The sequence below is a fragment of the Xyrauchen texanus genome, chromosome 33, assembly GCF_025860055.1.
Source record: "Xyrauchen texanus isolate HMW12.3.18 chromosome 33, RBS_HiC_50CHRs, whole genome shotgun sequence".
Classification (NCBI taxonomy): Eukaryota; Metazoa; Chordata; class Actinopteri; order Cypriniformes; family Catostomidae; genus Xyrauchen; species Xyrauchen texanus.
Genome location: NC_068308.1, coordinates 4,359,095 through 4,373,959, shown reverse-complemented (window position 1 = coordinate 4,373,959; position 14,865 = coordinate 4,359,095). Strand labels below are relative to the sequence as shown.

General features: G+C 37.0%; 1 protein-coding gene across 1 annotated transcript in view; it reads left to right on the top strand.

Annotated features, from left to right (window-relative positions):
- Nucleotides 1-14,865, top strand: part of drosha (drosha ribonuclease III) — a 60,227-nt gene that overhangs the window by 12,694 nt on the left and 32,668 nt on the right. The window contains exons 7-13 of the mRNA XM_052103591.1: nucleotides 5,914-6,000; nucleotides 6,133-6,219; nucleotides 8,173-8,244; nucleotides 8,488-8,569; nucleotides 8,652-8,723; nucleotides 9,064-9,233; nucleotides 10,297-10,421. Of these exons, the coding sequence (XP_051959551.1) occupies nucleotides 5,914-6,000; nucleotides 6,133-6,219; nucleotides 8,173-8,244; nucleotides 8,488-8,569; nucleotides 8,652-8,723; nucleotides 9,064-9,233; nucleotides 10,297-10,421 (695 nt within the window). The remainder of the gene's footprint in view (nucleotides 1-5,913; nucleotides 6,001-6,132; nucleotides 6,220-8,172; nucleotides 8,245-8,487; nucleotides 8,570-8,651; nucleotides 8,724-9,063; nucleotides 9,234-10,296; nucleotides 10,422-14,865) is intronic.

Genomic DNA, 14,865 nt, shown 5'->3' with positions numbered 1-14,865 from the left:
CTCATATGGCTATCTACTTTGTACACAAAGAAAAAAGAAAAAAAAAGAAAGTCCACTAACTGATGTCATACAATGGCAGTGGATGATGGTGAGCTGCTCTTCAAGCTTCAAAAGAACACAAAAGTCTAACTCAGAAGTCTAATATCGTCACCTTCCTAAAATAATGTCGTAAGTCATTTTCTTTTTTGCCTAAATCATCTCCTTATGATGCTGGCCACCTCTGGTAAAATTTCTGAAAAACCTGAAAAATTTACTTGGGACATTATTTTAGGAAAGTGACGATATATTATATAACATGCGACTTGTTCTGAAGGCATACGATTAGGTGAGGTGTTTGTGTTTGTGTGTGTGTGTGTGTGTGTGTGTTTGTGTACGTGTTAAGCGCCATCTCTGCACGTTACACTGTTTTGAAGCTTATTGCTGTGATGATTTATGCTGCTTTCCATTCAAATCGGAGAGTCGGAATTTCCAGCTTCCATCTAGGAAAAGTGCATTGTAACGGCACTTTATGATGAATTAATCTCCAATTTCTACGAGATGCAGGTGTGTGATGTCACGCAAACATGTTGACACCCAGGAAGGTTTACAGAGTCACTGATATACATTCACTTTTATTAAATAATATCTATCAAAGAGTCAAAGTTTCTACATTCCATGATACTAAAACACTTTTGATCATCGTAAACCTGTTGAACAAACGCTGGCATTGCAGCATCGTTTATCAGTTTGGTTGCTATGTGACATCTCTGTTGATAATTAAGGAATCGCTGAAATTAAGGATATAATCAATTTTGAAATTACAAATAAGGCCCATCTTTGACACGTTTGTTTTCAAGTAGTCGTCACTGTATTTCGAATTTAGTGAAAAGTCACGTCACGCATGATCGTTATCAATCATTGTTTTCATGATGGATCATTGCTGTCACTTCCGAGTGCTCGAGTACCGGTACTCATGCCCCTCTCTAGTTGTAATCTTCACTAACCGTTGTTCTCCTGTGCAAATTCTTGAGTGCATGAGAGTAGCAGTTCACACAACCCCTACTCACTAGATGGGGCATTCAAGCAAGAACTGGATTTGTTATTGCTACAGCTGGACCGCCACACATATATTCTAAACAGAATGCAACACCGCTGAAGAGAACACAAACCAGAAAACCAAACATGTCTGAAGAGTTTTAAATCAAAAAGATGCATTTCTATTCCCAGTTTTATTTGTTTCAACCAGAGTACACAGAAATCAAACAGAGAGAGAGAAGGGCCTGAGGAACCGCACATACAGTGCACAGTCAGACAGAGAATACAGGACACGCAGTGTTTTGGAGGTTTTGGATGTTTCGGATGTTTCACTCACTGAAAGTGAACTTGAAGAATCAGAGAGAAAATCGGAAGAAGCCGTATATCTGTCTTATCTATTCTGAACGTGTGTGTGTGTGTGAGTTTGAAAGTCCTCGGACTGAAGAGATTTAGACTTCAGCAGTAGGGCTGCCAATAGGGCTGAGAAACGAAATGCTAATTTTTAAATAAAATGTTACCAAAATTTGAATTCTATTATATTTTCGATAGTTATATCAAATCATATGTGCTGTAGCATTTGTTAATTACAAAGAACATATCTGTATGTTAACAAATGTGCATACAATTAATGTCAAAAGGTTTAGCCAATTCCCATTCTTGAATATTAAATAAATCAATTAAACAAGAAATAAAACTAAATAGATGATTCTATGTTAAATTAGTTTTGCTCATTGGCCTATACTGGTGCCATAGTACTACCACCATTTAAGCTTCATAATACCAGCAGTGCCACAGTGCCATACGTCAAATACAAACTTGAACTGTGCCAAAGAGCAGGTTTATTGACACTTTTGAAAACTATATTATAGATCTGCACAGCAAAGACCTAGAGAAGCGCACACAGAAATGTGACATGCTGTCGCTCCCAGACATGAGTCAAAGTTCTTTGTTTTGTCCATGTGCTCTAGACCGTGAGTATTTTATTTAAAATGTTCAGTCACAGTGGCTACAATTTCTCCGAAAGTGAAGATTTTGTCCTTTTGAACACATGGGAGTGAAATTCGGCTTTATTCTCACATTGCTCTTGTGCATAAAGTCCCAGCTTGGACGGAAACATAGCTTATATTACCAGTAAAATGGCACAATTTTATCTTGTAGATAATAACGAAGTTTCCCCACAATGAAACCATTTTATTTCAGTAGTAGCCACACAACAAGTTAATATTTATATTTTCAAAAATATTGTACTGTATGCTATTCCTTAATCGCGATTCATTCGTTTTTTTACTGTATAAATCGATTATTGACCAACACTAACGATCCGTGTTTCAAAAATCAGATTTCAAGATTATTACTTGCTGCATTAATAAAATGAGTGAATCGTCACACTCCTAGTCAAGACACAACTGCTGAAGTCCCCCTTTTTTTCTTTATGGAAGCATTCACTTGACGGATGACTTTGACCGCTGCCCTGTGTCTCGCGTTTTTTTCAGCATCTCGTGCAGTAACAATGCATTTTTTAGATGCTTTGTCAGTTTAAAAGGAAATCAACCTTTAAATCGTGTCTGGTCGGCTGTGACACACACAACCAAAATCAAGTTTATAACCAGCTAGTGAGGTGCTGGCTTCAATATACTGTTATGAGAAATATTTTGGAACAATGACGTTTCAGAGCGGACAAGACTACATGAAATAGAAACCAAGCGAACGACTGAATGTCGTTTTGCTCATCATGGCTGGTTAGGACAAAATCTCTGATTAACATGGAAAAGATACATTTTTGTAGCTGTGTTGTGTTCCCTGTTGTGAATATCTGTGTGGTGTTTTGGTTATAGCACCAACAAAACGAGTTCTTGCTTGAACGCCCCATCTCGCAAGTGGGGGATGCTTGAACTGCTGCTCTTGTGCACTCTCACGAACGCACACAGGAGAGCAACGGACGGTGAAAATTTTCACAAAATAATACATACGATTTTGGTTTGTTTCTCGCCAAACCGTATTGTATGCCTTAAGAACAAGGCGCATGTGATTATTTATTAGACTTTTGAATTATACGTTTGCATCCTTTTGAAGCTTGAAAAGGTTACTGTCCACTACCATTGTAGGACATCAGTGAGCAGTATATTTTTATTTTTAAATGTTATTATTCTTTTAAATGTTAATATTCTCTTATCACTTTCATGCCTTCCCAGATGAGCATGACTTACTTCTGCTGAACACAGAGATTTTAATAAGAGTATTTCAGCTTTGTAGGTCCTCAAAATGCAAGTGAATGGGTACCAAAATTCTCCAAAAAGCACATAAAGTAACATAAAAGTAATCAATAAGACCCCAGAAATTAAATCCATGTCTTCAGATGCGATATGATAGGTGTGGCTGAGAAACAGATCAATATTTAAGTTCTTTTGTTTTTTTACAATAAATTCTCCTCCCTCCCTTTATGTGGCGATATGCACGAAGAATGTGAATCGCCAAAAACAAATGAAGAATGTGAAAGTAAAAGTGGAGATTGATAGTAAAAAGAACTTGTATATTGATCTTTTTCTCACACATGCTTATTATATAAATTCTGAAGGTGTGGATTTAACCACCGGAGTCGTATGGATTACTTTTATGCTGCCTTTGTGCTTTCAGAGATTCAAAATGTTGGTGCCCCTTTACTTGCATGGTGAGGACCAACAGAGAATTATTCTCCTGATAAACTTTGTTTGTGTTCAGCAGAAGAAAAAGTAATTCACATCTGGGATGGCATGAGGGTGAGCAAATGATGAGAGTTTTCATTTTTTTGTGACCTATCTCAAGCATTAAATAAATATATAGATGGAGTTACAGTAAGTATAAACAAATACAGTTATAGGTTGAGTTGGAATAAGACAAACAGACAGACTGATGTATATTCATGTTCAAGTTGAATAAGTGCACGACCTCTTTGTAGTTAAATTATGCAAAGACAGGTACAATAAGATTAATAATATAGTAGCTAACCGCAACTTCACATGGGTCCAAGCACATGTAAAGAGAATGTGACTAAAATTACCAAATGTGAAAGAATAGATCCTGTGAATGCAGTGCAAATTTGTACTTTGACCAGCAAGATTTGTAAAGCTTGGATATTGTGATCATAAGATACAGGCCAATTAGTCATTATGGGCAATATTATCAAAATTCTGCTGACAAGTTTTTGTGAGGACCATCTCTAGATGATTCATAACAAATTTCTTGTGAACCAGACAAATGGTAAGGTCCTTGAAGTTAGGTGTTTCAAACTATTTTGTACTTGTAGAAATATAAATTCATATGATCATTTTATAACAATGACAAACCTAAAAATGGCTCTAATTGAAGTATTTAACCTATGATCCGATCGACTTAAAGTTGTGCATGCATTGTCTTTTGTGTAATGTCTCATCCTTGTGTATATGAGGACAGTCACATAACTCCAAAAACATGGTCTCTATCGACCGAAGGTGCTGGAACCCTATTATAATTGTACTAGAGATGTGCATGGATAGTTGTCATTCGGTCACACTTCTTGGCTCGCCTGTATTTGAAAACCAAAATCACTATTTAATTATTCAAAATGTGCAAAAGAGGGCTTCAACCTGACGGGACCCGAAAAACCAGCAGGTTTCAGTTGGGGTTCGGTTAGTTTTTCAAGTTTTTCGAGTTATGTGTTTTTGTTTGTCTGGGCTGTTTTTCATCTAAACGCGCTGGTTTTAGAGCTAGTATTGGGTATTTCTGTCATGTTTTTGAGGGTATCGCTAGTGTCTGTGTTGGTTGCCAGTGTGTCATGATGATCTTTGACATTGACAACAGAACTGATCATATCTGCTTTCTATACATGGCATTAAATGTTGGCATTTTCACAAAATGTACAAATTTGTCATTTAGTGTGAGACATTTTGCTGCAATATACCTTGTAGAAGTTTGGATCTTTGATTAAAAAAAGCAAATTATAGGCCTGTATTTGGGCATTATAGAGGATATCACAGTTTTTATTTTATTATTCAAATGCCCAAACGTTTACCAGAATTAATCTATATATCTATATTTATTTTATTTTACTCTTGTTAATAACATGTTCCCATAATGTATTAAAATAGCACATTTAGCATAGTCTACTCGCCTAATTAATACATAAAAAGTAATAACAATCTTTTTTTAAATTTAATAAATGAAAAAAAAAAAGTGCGGCCCTCAAGGCTAAAGGGATCCTGCTTTGCATAACCATAAGATGTATTCTTTCAAATTTGATTATTTTGTTCTTTATTAAATTGAGATTGTATTGTCATGTTCTCTTCACATGTGTTTTGGACCCCTGTAATTGCGTCTGGGGCTATATTCTAATTAGGGGTTCAAGAACAGATGGTGTTTGTATTTATTTTCCTAGAAGAGCCCCTGTTGCGTTGAACCACAGCTGGCTGAACCTTCTTAATGTGGTCAGTCTTTTGTTGCAGCTGCTTTAGTCAGACGACCACCTTAGAAACTATGTGGGAGGTAGCTGTTAAGATTAGCGCTTCCTCCAAATTGATCTGAAAATTACTAAAAAGTGCTGTAAGTGAAACCCTGTTTCCAATAGATTGTAAAAGATTTGGACTTATATAAATTTCAATCCAGTTTGGTGGATCAGGACAAACTTGGGATTTTACACACATTGGAAGGCTGATTTTTGCACAACTATGGCAACAAATAGAAGACCAAATACCACGTGTAATAGCAAATCAATATATTATCCATTATATTTCATTAAATGTAATTAAACCAGAATCAATTCAAATGAACGCTGCTTTTAAAGTAACGTTTTCTCTTTAAATTTTCCTTCACAATGTGGTTTTGAATGTAATGCCAGTCATTTGTCTGTGAATTGGATTGATTAGCATCACATTTTCTCTCTTGTAGTCGGTGAAACCATGTCGACCTATGAGTAACAACGCTGGCAAATTGTTCCACTACCGAATCACTGTTTCCCCACCCACCAACTTCCTGGTAAATTTTTCTTCTCAGTCTCTATCACAAATGCTTGTCTGTATGTTTCAGTTTTTTAAATGTGTATATATTTGTATTCTTATATTTTTCCTGCCTTTTGAATGTATCTAATATGTATCATGCCTCTTACAGACGGACAGACCCACGGTTATTGAGTATGATGACCATGAATACCTGTTTGAGGGCTTCTCCCTCTTCTCTCACAAACTGCTCACAAATGTAACTATGCAACAGCTGTGGGGAATCATTAAAAAAACACATTACTGCATGGTCTAGTAAGAGATTGGGTTGAGAATCCTTCTGAACAACAGTAAAATGCAAAAATAACTATTATAAAAACACTTTTAAAAGTATTTTTATTTGATGTTAAATGCATTAGAAAGTTTTTATTCAGATGGTTTATTCAGAAGTTGAGGTGTCAGATAATATAAATAAATATAAATAATTTTTCACATTCACACGGCCATTTTCACTCGCAAGTGCATACTTTTTAAAGGAATGTTTTTGGTTCAAAATAGATACATTTCTAAAGATTACCACAGAAAACCAAACTTGTCCTACACTTTGTGAAAACAAAAACGTTTACAGTTGGACTGCACGATATGTCGCAAATGAATAAGCATTATGTAAAGATCAAAGTACCACATGCTTTCTGCTGTATAATGCACTGTAATCATGACCAAAATAGTCTTTAGTTGTAACCCTAAAGCCTACCATTGGTTTAGAGGATTAATATGCATCTGCATACACCGATCAGCCACAACATTAAAATATATATGTAATATTATGTAGGTCCCCCTCGTGCTGCCAAAACGGCATCAACCCACATCTCCGAATAGCATTCTGGGATTATATTCTTCTCACCACAACGTGGTAATCTTGAGTTCACGTAGACTTTGTCAGTTCAAACCATTCTGGCCATTCTCTGTTGACCTCTCTCATCAACAAGACATTTCCATCCACAGAACTGCCGCTCACTGGATGTTTTTTGTTTTTGGCACCATTCTGAGTAAATTCTAGTTGTGTGTGAAAATCACAGGAGATCATCAGTTACAGAAATACTCAAACCAGCCCATCTGGCACAAACAATCATCCATGTGATTATCTAATCAGCCAATCATGTGGCAGCAGTTCACATCAGCCCTAAGCTTCAGTTAATGTTCACATCAGCCATCAGAATGTGGAGAAAATGTGATCTCAGTGATATGGACTGTGGCATGATTGTTGGTGCCAGATGGGCTGGTCTGAGTATTTCTGTAACTGCTGATCTCCTGTGATTTTCACACACAACAGTCTCTAGAATTTACTCCCAATAGTGCCAAAAACAAAATTTTGTTGATCAGTTTTTCCTCAGTTGATTTTACACATTTGAACAAACTATGGTCAATATGATCAAAATAATTAAGTCATCTGAATTATAATTAATTGTTTTAATTAAAGCTTTTTCTTGATTTTCATAATTTATTCAACAGTACACGTACATTTTTCATATTCAAGGTTTATGCTTTCAAAACAGTACACAGACAACTAAATTAAATCTATATTTTCAAATGCATATGACAGGTCTGCAAATGCCATTATATTAATATCTGCTGCTTTAGTAATGCACACAGTGAAGAAAATGCAATGTACTCAATTGTTCACACAACGATCATGAATTTACTAGCAATGAAAGGAGTCAAATGTGAGAACTCAGAGCTTGGGTTAATTGCAACGCATATCGCCAGCACATTATCCAAGAAGTTTATGGCATATTGCATTCTTCGCCCATATCGTGCAGCCCTAGTGTGCAGTAATGCTCTTAGAATGGAAGTCTATAGAACAAGAAATTGCAGTGGAATAAATGTTAAAATTCACTGCAAAAGTATAGGAACAAGAATTAAACATTACACATGTTAACATGACTAGTTTGATAAATTCAATATCCAATCTCAATATCCATATCCAATCTCTTTAACTCATGTCATGACCGTGTGAATCCAATAACTTTCACATGATATAGATGAAAGACAGAAAGCTGTTGCATGTTGAACAGCAGATATGGTACATTTATCAGAAAAGGTAAAGTGCTTGATGAGCAAACTCAATAGTTTGATTGTAGTGGTGGACAAGCATTGATGATATTGAACACACGTGTTCATGTTTACCAGACTCTGTGTTTATCTCTCTTAGATCCCTTTGTGTCGAGTGATTCGTTTCAACATCGATTACACTATCCACTTTATAGAAGAGATGTCACCTGAGGTTTGTGGCGACCCATTTTTTAGACATTATTCAATGTACAGCACATTTCTATGCATAAGTTTGGCTGTGAAATATTAATTGATATATAATTAAGATTCACAAATTAGAATATCACTTGACAAGAAAAAATACTTTTTGACTCTTGATAATTAATACTCATCATTTCGGTCGTTTGCATCTTAAGTGACCGACAGTCCTGTAATGCAACAATATCTGTTCTGATAATGTATTGTGTTGGTTCAGAACTACTGCATTAAAGGCCTGGAGCTGTTTTCCTCGTATCTCTTTAAAGACATACTGGAGTTGTACGATTGGAACCTTACAGGTAACACACACACACACTTAAACACACACACACAAACGTAAGCTTACCGCAGCTATAGTGATGTCGTTTTGCTGTCATTCAGGTCCAGAAGAAAACAACTCTCCAGAATGTCAGAGGTTTCATTTCATGCCTCGGTTTGTTCGCTTCCTCCCTGGTGAGTTTATCATTTAATCAAGAGAAACACTGTGCTCTCTTTTTCGGACATTATTTTTTACAATCAAAAAATTCTTTATTTGCAGTTTATTTGTTGGAGTTTTTTCCCCCATGCTTTCTATTTTCTGTTATCAAGGTCCATGTCCTGCATGCCTAAAACACTGTAAAACCCTGTTTTTAAAACAAGTAAAAGATCATTACAATTTACAAGGAAAGAACTTTAAAAGGCTACTGTTGCGCTGCACTTAATGCATAAATAAACAGTTGACCTGTCGTAAGTCTGCATATAAGCTCTTATCTTGTAACGTAACTGAATCATCATTCTTGTGTATGTGTGTTAGATGGGGGCAAGGAGGTGCTGTCCATGCACCAGGTGCTACAGTATCTGTTGCACAGCAGTACGCCACTCGTTCTTGAGGAGGAGATCGCAAACATGCTGCAGTGGGAGGAGCTGGAGTGGCAGAAATATGCAGAGGAGTGTAAGGGAATGATCGTCACCAGCCCTGGCATGGTAAAACACCTGAATATTCACACGGTTTCTCTGAGATAATGAAAGAGTTAGGAAATGTTATACACTCACTGAGCACCTAGGAACACCTATATACCTACTTATTCAAGCGATTATCTAATCAGCCAATCATGTGGCAGCAGTGCAATGCATAAAATCATGCAGATACAGGTCAGGAGCTTCAGTTAATGTTCACATCAACCATCAGAATGGGTATTTTTTTTTTTGATCTCACTGATTCCGATCGTAACATGATTGTTGGTGCCAGATGGGCTGGTTTGAGTATTTCTGTAACTGATGATTTCCTGGGATTCTCACGCACAGCAGTCTGTAGAGTACTCGGAATTGTGCCAAAAGCAAAACACATCTAGTGAGAGTGGCAGATCTGCGGATTAAATGCCTTGTTGATGAGTGAGATTAAAGGAGAATGGCCAGACTGGTTCGAGCTGACAGAATGGCTATGGTATCTCGGATAACCACTCTTTTCAATTTTAGTAAGCAGAATAGCATCTCAGAATGGACAACATGTCGAACATTGAGGCAAATGGGCTACAACAGCAGGAGACAATGTCGGGCACTTTATTAGGACCATAGTGCTTATTGCTCAGTGAGTGTATATTTAAATGTGATTTATTGGAATAAATGAATATAGCATAAAGACAAGGCAAGGCAGGTTTATTTATATAGCACAGTATATACACAGTGGTAATTCAAAGTGCTTTTCATGGAAATGATAAAGAAAAGATACATAAAAAGTTAATTTTAAAATCACTTAAAAACAAGAAAATAAGAATAAAAAGACGTAAGAATTTAAAACACGCCTCTTGGAGCGCCTCTTCAGTGGGAACCCTAAACAGATGCCCCAGGGAGCAAATGACTCGATCCTAATGATTTGAGGGGTCTATTATGTTTTTATTCAACAAGCCAATCTGCAATGTATTTTGGTCGTTGAGTTGATGCATGTGAAGCCTAAGTATTGCTACAAAAACATTTACAATGAATGTGCCAGTATAAAGAGCAAGACCACTTATTATGTGTGTTTGTTTATTTGTCTGTACTGGCACAGAAACCCAGCTCTGTGAGGATTGACCAGTTAGATCGTGAGCAGTTCAACTCCAGTGTCATCACATTCCCAATCATAGTTCACTTCGGCATACGGCCTGCTCAGCTCAGCTACGCTGGAGATCCTCAGTAAGTGTGTGAGATGCTGCTCGGAGCTTCTCTTTGTGTTTTTACCCTGTCTTTAAAAGCCTGTGTTTCAGGCTCTGTTTGATCTATGTCCCTGCATAAATTTTTAGTTAATTCCACTAGATAGCAGCAAGTACTAAGAAAAAGACTAAGGGACAAAGAAATGTACCTCTACCACCTTCCTTCCATTCCTTCGATCTGGGGCTTGATGTCTAAATATTGCACAAATTGGGCATTGAAATGTGTGTTTACAATTTCCCACTCATATTTCAGATTTATGAAAAATAAACTTGATGAAACGTGCACACCGTCAACACATTTATTCATTTAATACACCACATTTAGAATAAAAAGTATTGAGTAAATTGTATGGAAAATATTTCAAATCAGAAATATTTGTTATCTACATGATGTATTAAAATATTAATTTGACTTAACCAATGTAAAAGGCTTTAAGATATAATCTGAAAAGAAAATATAAAAAATGGTTGTACTTTTGGAAGTCATTTCCCCATGGCATTGTAAGGGGGGCACTTGATTGTGTTCTAAATACAGAAATCACTTTTATTAGACACAAAATAACATTCATATAAATATGATCTGTGATGCGCACTTGACTGACTGACATGAAACAGACGGTATAATGAAAGACACTGCTGGACACATTCAGAGGCTGAAATGACAATAATATTAGAAAGGGTGATGCTCCGATGTCTGGTCAGTTATTTTTTAGAAACGCTATACTGTACAGTCTCACATAGGTGCATCACTGAACAACATGCACATAAAATGTTTTTCCTACCACATTTATTGGCCCAAAATGCATTTAAAACCCCCTTAATCTAATGAAAAATACCATTTATTATACCATTATTATATATATATATATTTTTTTATATATAATCATAATATAAAACAAAAGGAAAGCATGCACATTTTATGTTTAAAAAGCTCACATAGTAGGGCTGTCATGATTATGAAATTTGACTGTCAAACAAATAATTGCGACTATGACAATTGTCTGTTTTAGGGCTTTCACGATTAATCAACTCGTTAAGGGCTTTCACAATTAATTGTCATATAAATTGTAATTTTTTTTTAAGGGTTGCTTTTTTCTGCATGTGCTCATACATCTTAAAGGGTTAGTTCACACAAAAATGTTCTCATAATTTACTCGCCCTCAAGCCATCCTAGGTGTATATGACATTCTTCTTTCAGCCAAACACAGAGTTCTATAAAAAAATATCCTGGCTCTTCCAAGCTTTATAATCGGAAATGAATGAATGGTACCTTATACACTCACCTAAAGGATTATTAGGAACACCATACTAATACTGTGTTTGACCCCCTTTCGCCTTCAGAACTGCCTTAGTTCTACGTGGCATTGATTCAACAAGGTGCTGAAAGCATTCTTTAGAATTGTTGACCCATATTGATAGGATAGCATCTTGCAGTTGATGGAGATTTGTGGGATGCACATCCAGGGCACGAAGCTCCCATTCCACCACATCCCAAAGATGCTCTATTGGGTTGAGATCTGGTGACTGTGGGGGCCATTTTAGTACAGTGAACTCATTGTCATGTTCAAGAAACCAATTTGAAATGATTCGAGCTTTGTGACATGGTGCATTATCCTGCTGGAAGTAGCCATCAGAGGATGGGTACATGGTGGCCATAAAGGGATGGACATGGTCAGAAACAATGCTCAGGTAGGCCGTGCATTTAAACGATGCCCAATTGGCACTAAGGGGCCTAAAGTGTGCCAAGAAAACATCCCCCACACCATTACACCACCACCACCAGCCTGCACAGTGGTAACAAGGCATGATGGATCCATGTTCTCATTCTGTTTATGCCAAATTCTGACTCTACCATCTGAATGTCTCAACAGAAATCGAGACTCATCAGACCAGGCAACATTTTTCCAGTCTTCAACTGTCCAATTTTGGTGAGCTCTTGCGAATTGTAGCCTCTTTTTCCTATTTGTAGTGGAGATGAGTGGTACCCGGAGGGGTCTTCTGCTGTTGTAGCCCATCCGCCTCAAGGTTGTGCGTGTTGTGGCTTCACAAATGCTTTGCCGCATACCTCGGTTGTAACGAGTAGGGCTGTCAAAATTGCTCAAAAATGACATTCGAATATTCCCTCTAAAAAAAACACATATATTCGAACTATTCGAATATCTGGTTGCGCATTTGGTCAATGACGCGCATTACGTCAATAACAGGACAAATTAATACAAAGAGACATAACTATTTGTATAGGTAGTTTATTTAAGTTTAAACATATTTGACAACGTATTACCTACACAAAAACAAGTAAATCAACTAATGGCCAAGACCTCACTCTGCCGCTGACGCATGAGCACTCTTTCTCTCTCTCTCGCCCTCACGCTCTCTGCATAACGGTTTAAAAGAACAACAACAATAAACAAATGTTGAGTGCTGATCAAGAGTTTTGTGCAAGCAATATAAGGTCGCGACTCTTGTCCCAAATATAGCAGGCTTCATTCAGTGATTAAAACAAATTATTAACATTAATTGAAGTTTTACAGTATATAGAACCGACATTGAGCAGCTCCGAGCGAGCTGTGCTGTGGTAAACATGGAACTTTTCCTTGACATGAAGCGGTAAATAATCAAACCAGTGGAAGCCTGCAGTGCACTGAAACTGCTGTATCTAACCTACCTTATTCATGCAACATCTATTCAGTCAGTACAGTAGCCTTACATTTTAGTCATGTTTCTGTTTAACGTTAAATAAAATGAGGCACACAATTCGAGAAATGTGACAACAAAGACCCCTCAGGCAGCACGCCCACTCGCTAAAGCAGACAGCCGCACATCTGCTACAGCGGTGGCGTTTTTTCCACATTCGAATATTAATTTTCACCTTCGAATTTCTGTTTTTTAAAACTATTCGAATATATATTCGAATTTAGAATATTCGTTGACAGCCCTAGTAACGAGTGGTTATTTCAGGCAAAGTTGCTCTTCTATCAGCTTGAATCAGTCGGCCCATTCTCCTCTGACCTCTAGCATCAACAAGGCATTTTCGCCCACAGGACTGCCGCATACTGGATGTTTTTCCCTTTTCACACCATTCTTTGTAAACCCTAGAAATGGTTGTGCGTGAAAATCCCAGTAACTGAGCAGATTGTGAAATACTCAGACCGGCCCGTCTGGCACCAACAACCATGCCACGCTCAAAATTGCTTAAATCACCTTTCTTTCCCATTCTGACATTCAGTTTGAAGTTCAGGAGATTGTCTTGACCAGGACCACACCCCTAAATGCATTGAAGCAACTGCCATGTGATTGGTTGATTAGATAATTGCATTAATGAGAAATTGAACAGGTGTTCCTAATAATCCTTTAGGTGAGTGTATTTTGACTCGGCTCCAGGGGATTAATAAAGGCCTTCGGAAGCGAAGCGATGCGTTTTTATAAGAAAAATATCCATATTTATAATTTTTTAAACTATAATCACTGGCTGTAATATGAAGTGACGAATGCGAAAGCACAGAGGATAGAGAAAGCCAGTGAACGCGTGGACGGCCGTTACCGGAAGCCAGTGATTATAGTTTATAAAGTTATAAATATGGATATTTTTCTTATAAAAACACATTGCTTCACTTCAGAAGGCCTTTATTAACCCCCCTGGAGCTGTATGGATGCACTTTTTTGGGCTTCAAAATCTAAGGTACCATTCACTCCCATTATAAAGCTTGGAAGAGCCAGAATATTTTTTAATATAACTCCGATTTTGTTTGGCTGAAAGAAGAAAGTCATAAACACCTAGGATGGCTTGAGGGTGAGTAAATTATGGGATAATTTTCATTTTTGGGTGAACCAACCCTTTAAGAAGTAATTTTTATGTATTTAACATGAAATATATAAATCAAATAATAAAATGTGGATAAAGTATGATTTCCTTTTTAAGGCTTTAAAAACTTTTGAATGACATGAAAAATAATTTAAATATCAAAATATTTCTAAATACTTACAATGTGTCTTTCTTTTTGGTCAACTATATTTATAACTTAAATATAGTATTATGTATTATGCAATAGTAAAATTTTTATTTCCTAATTTCTTCACTTTCACACGTTATTTTAATTCTCTGGTTAAACCCAAGAGCCCTTATTTCTCATGCATCAAAACCTGAGATTTTGATTCGTCATTTTATAACTGCACAGAAAGAGTAAGCATGTGTCTCCTCTTTATCACTGCATGTCATTAACACTGCGTGTATGAACCAGGAACATTTGCCATGACACGATTGTTTAAAATGAAACCCAACAGGGCCTGAGTAGCTCAGTGAGTATTGACGGCGTCAACCACCCCTGGAGTTGCAAGTTCGAATCCAGGGCGTGCTGAGTGTCTCCAACCAGGTCTCCTAAGAAACCAAATTGGCCCGGTTGCTAGGGAGGGTAGAGTCACATGGTGTA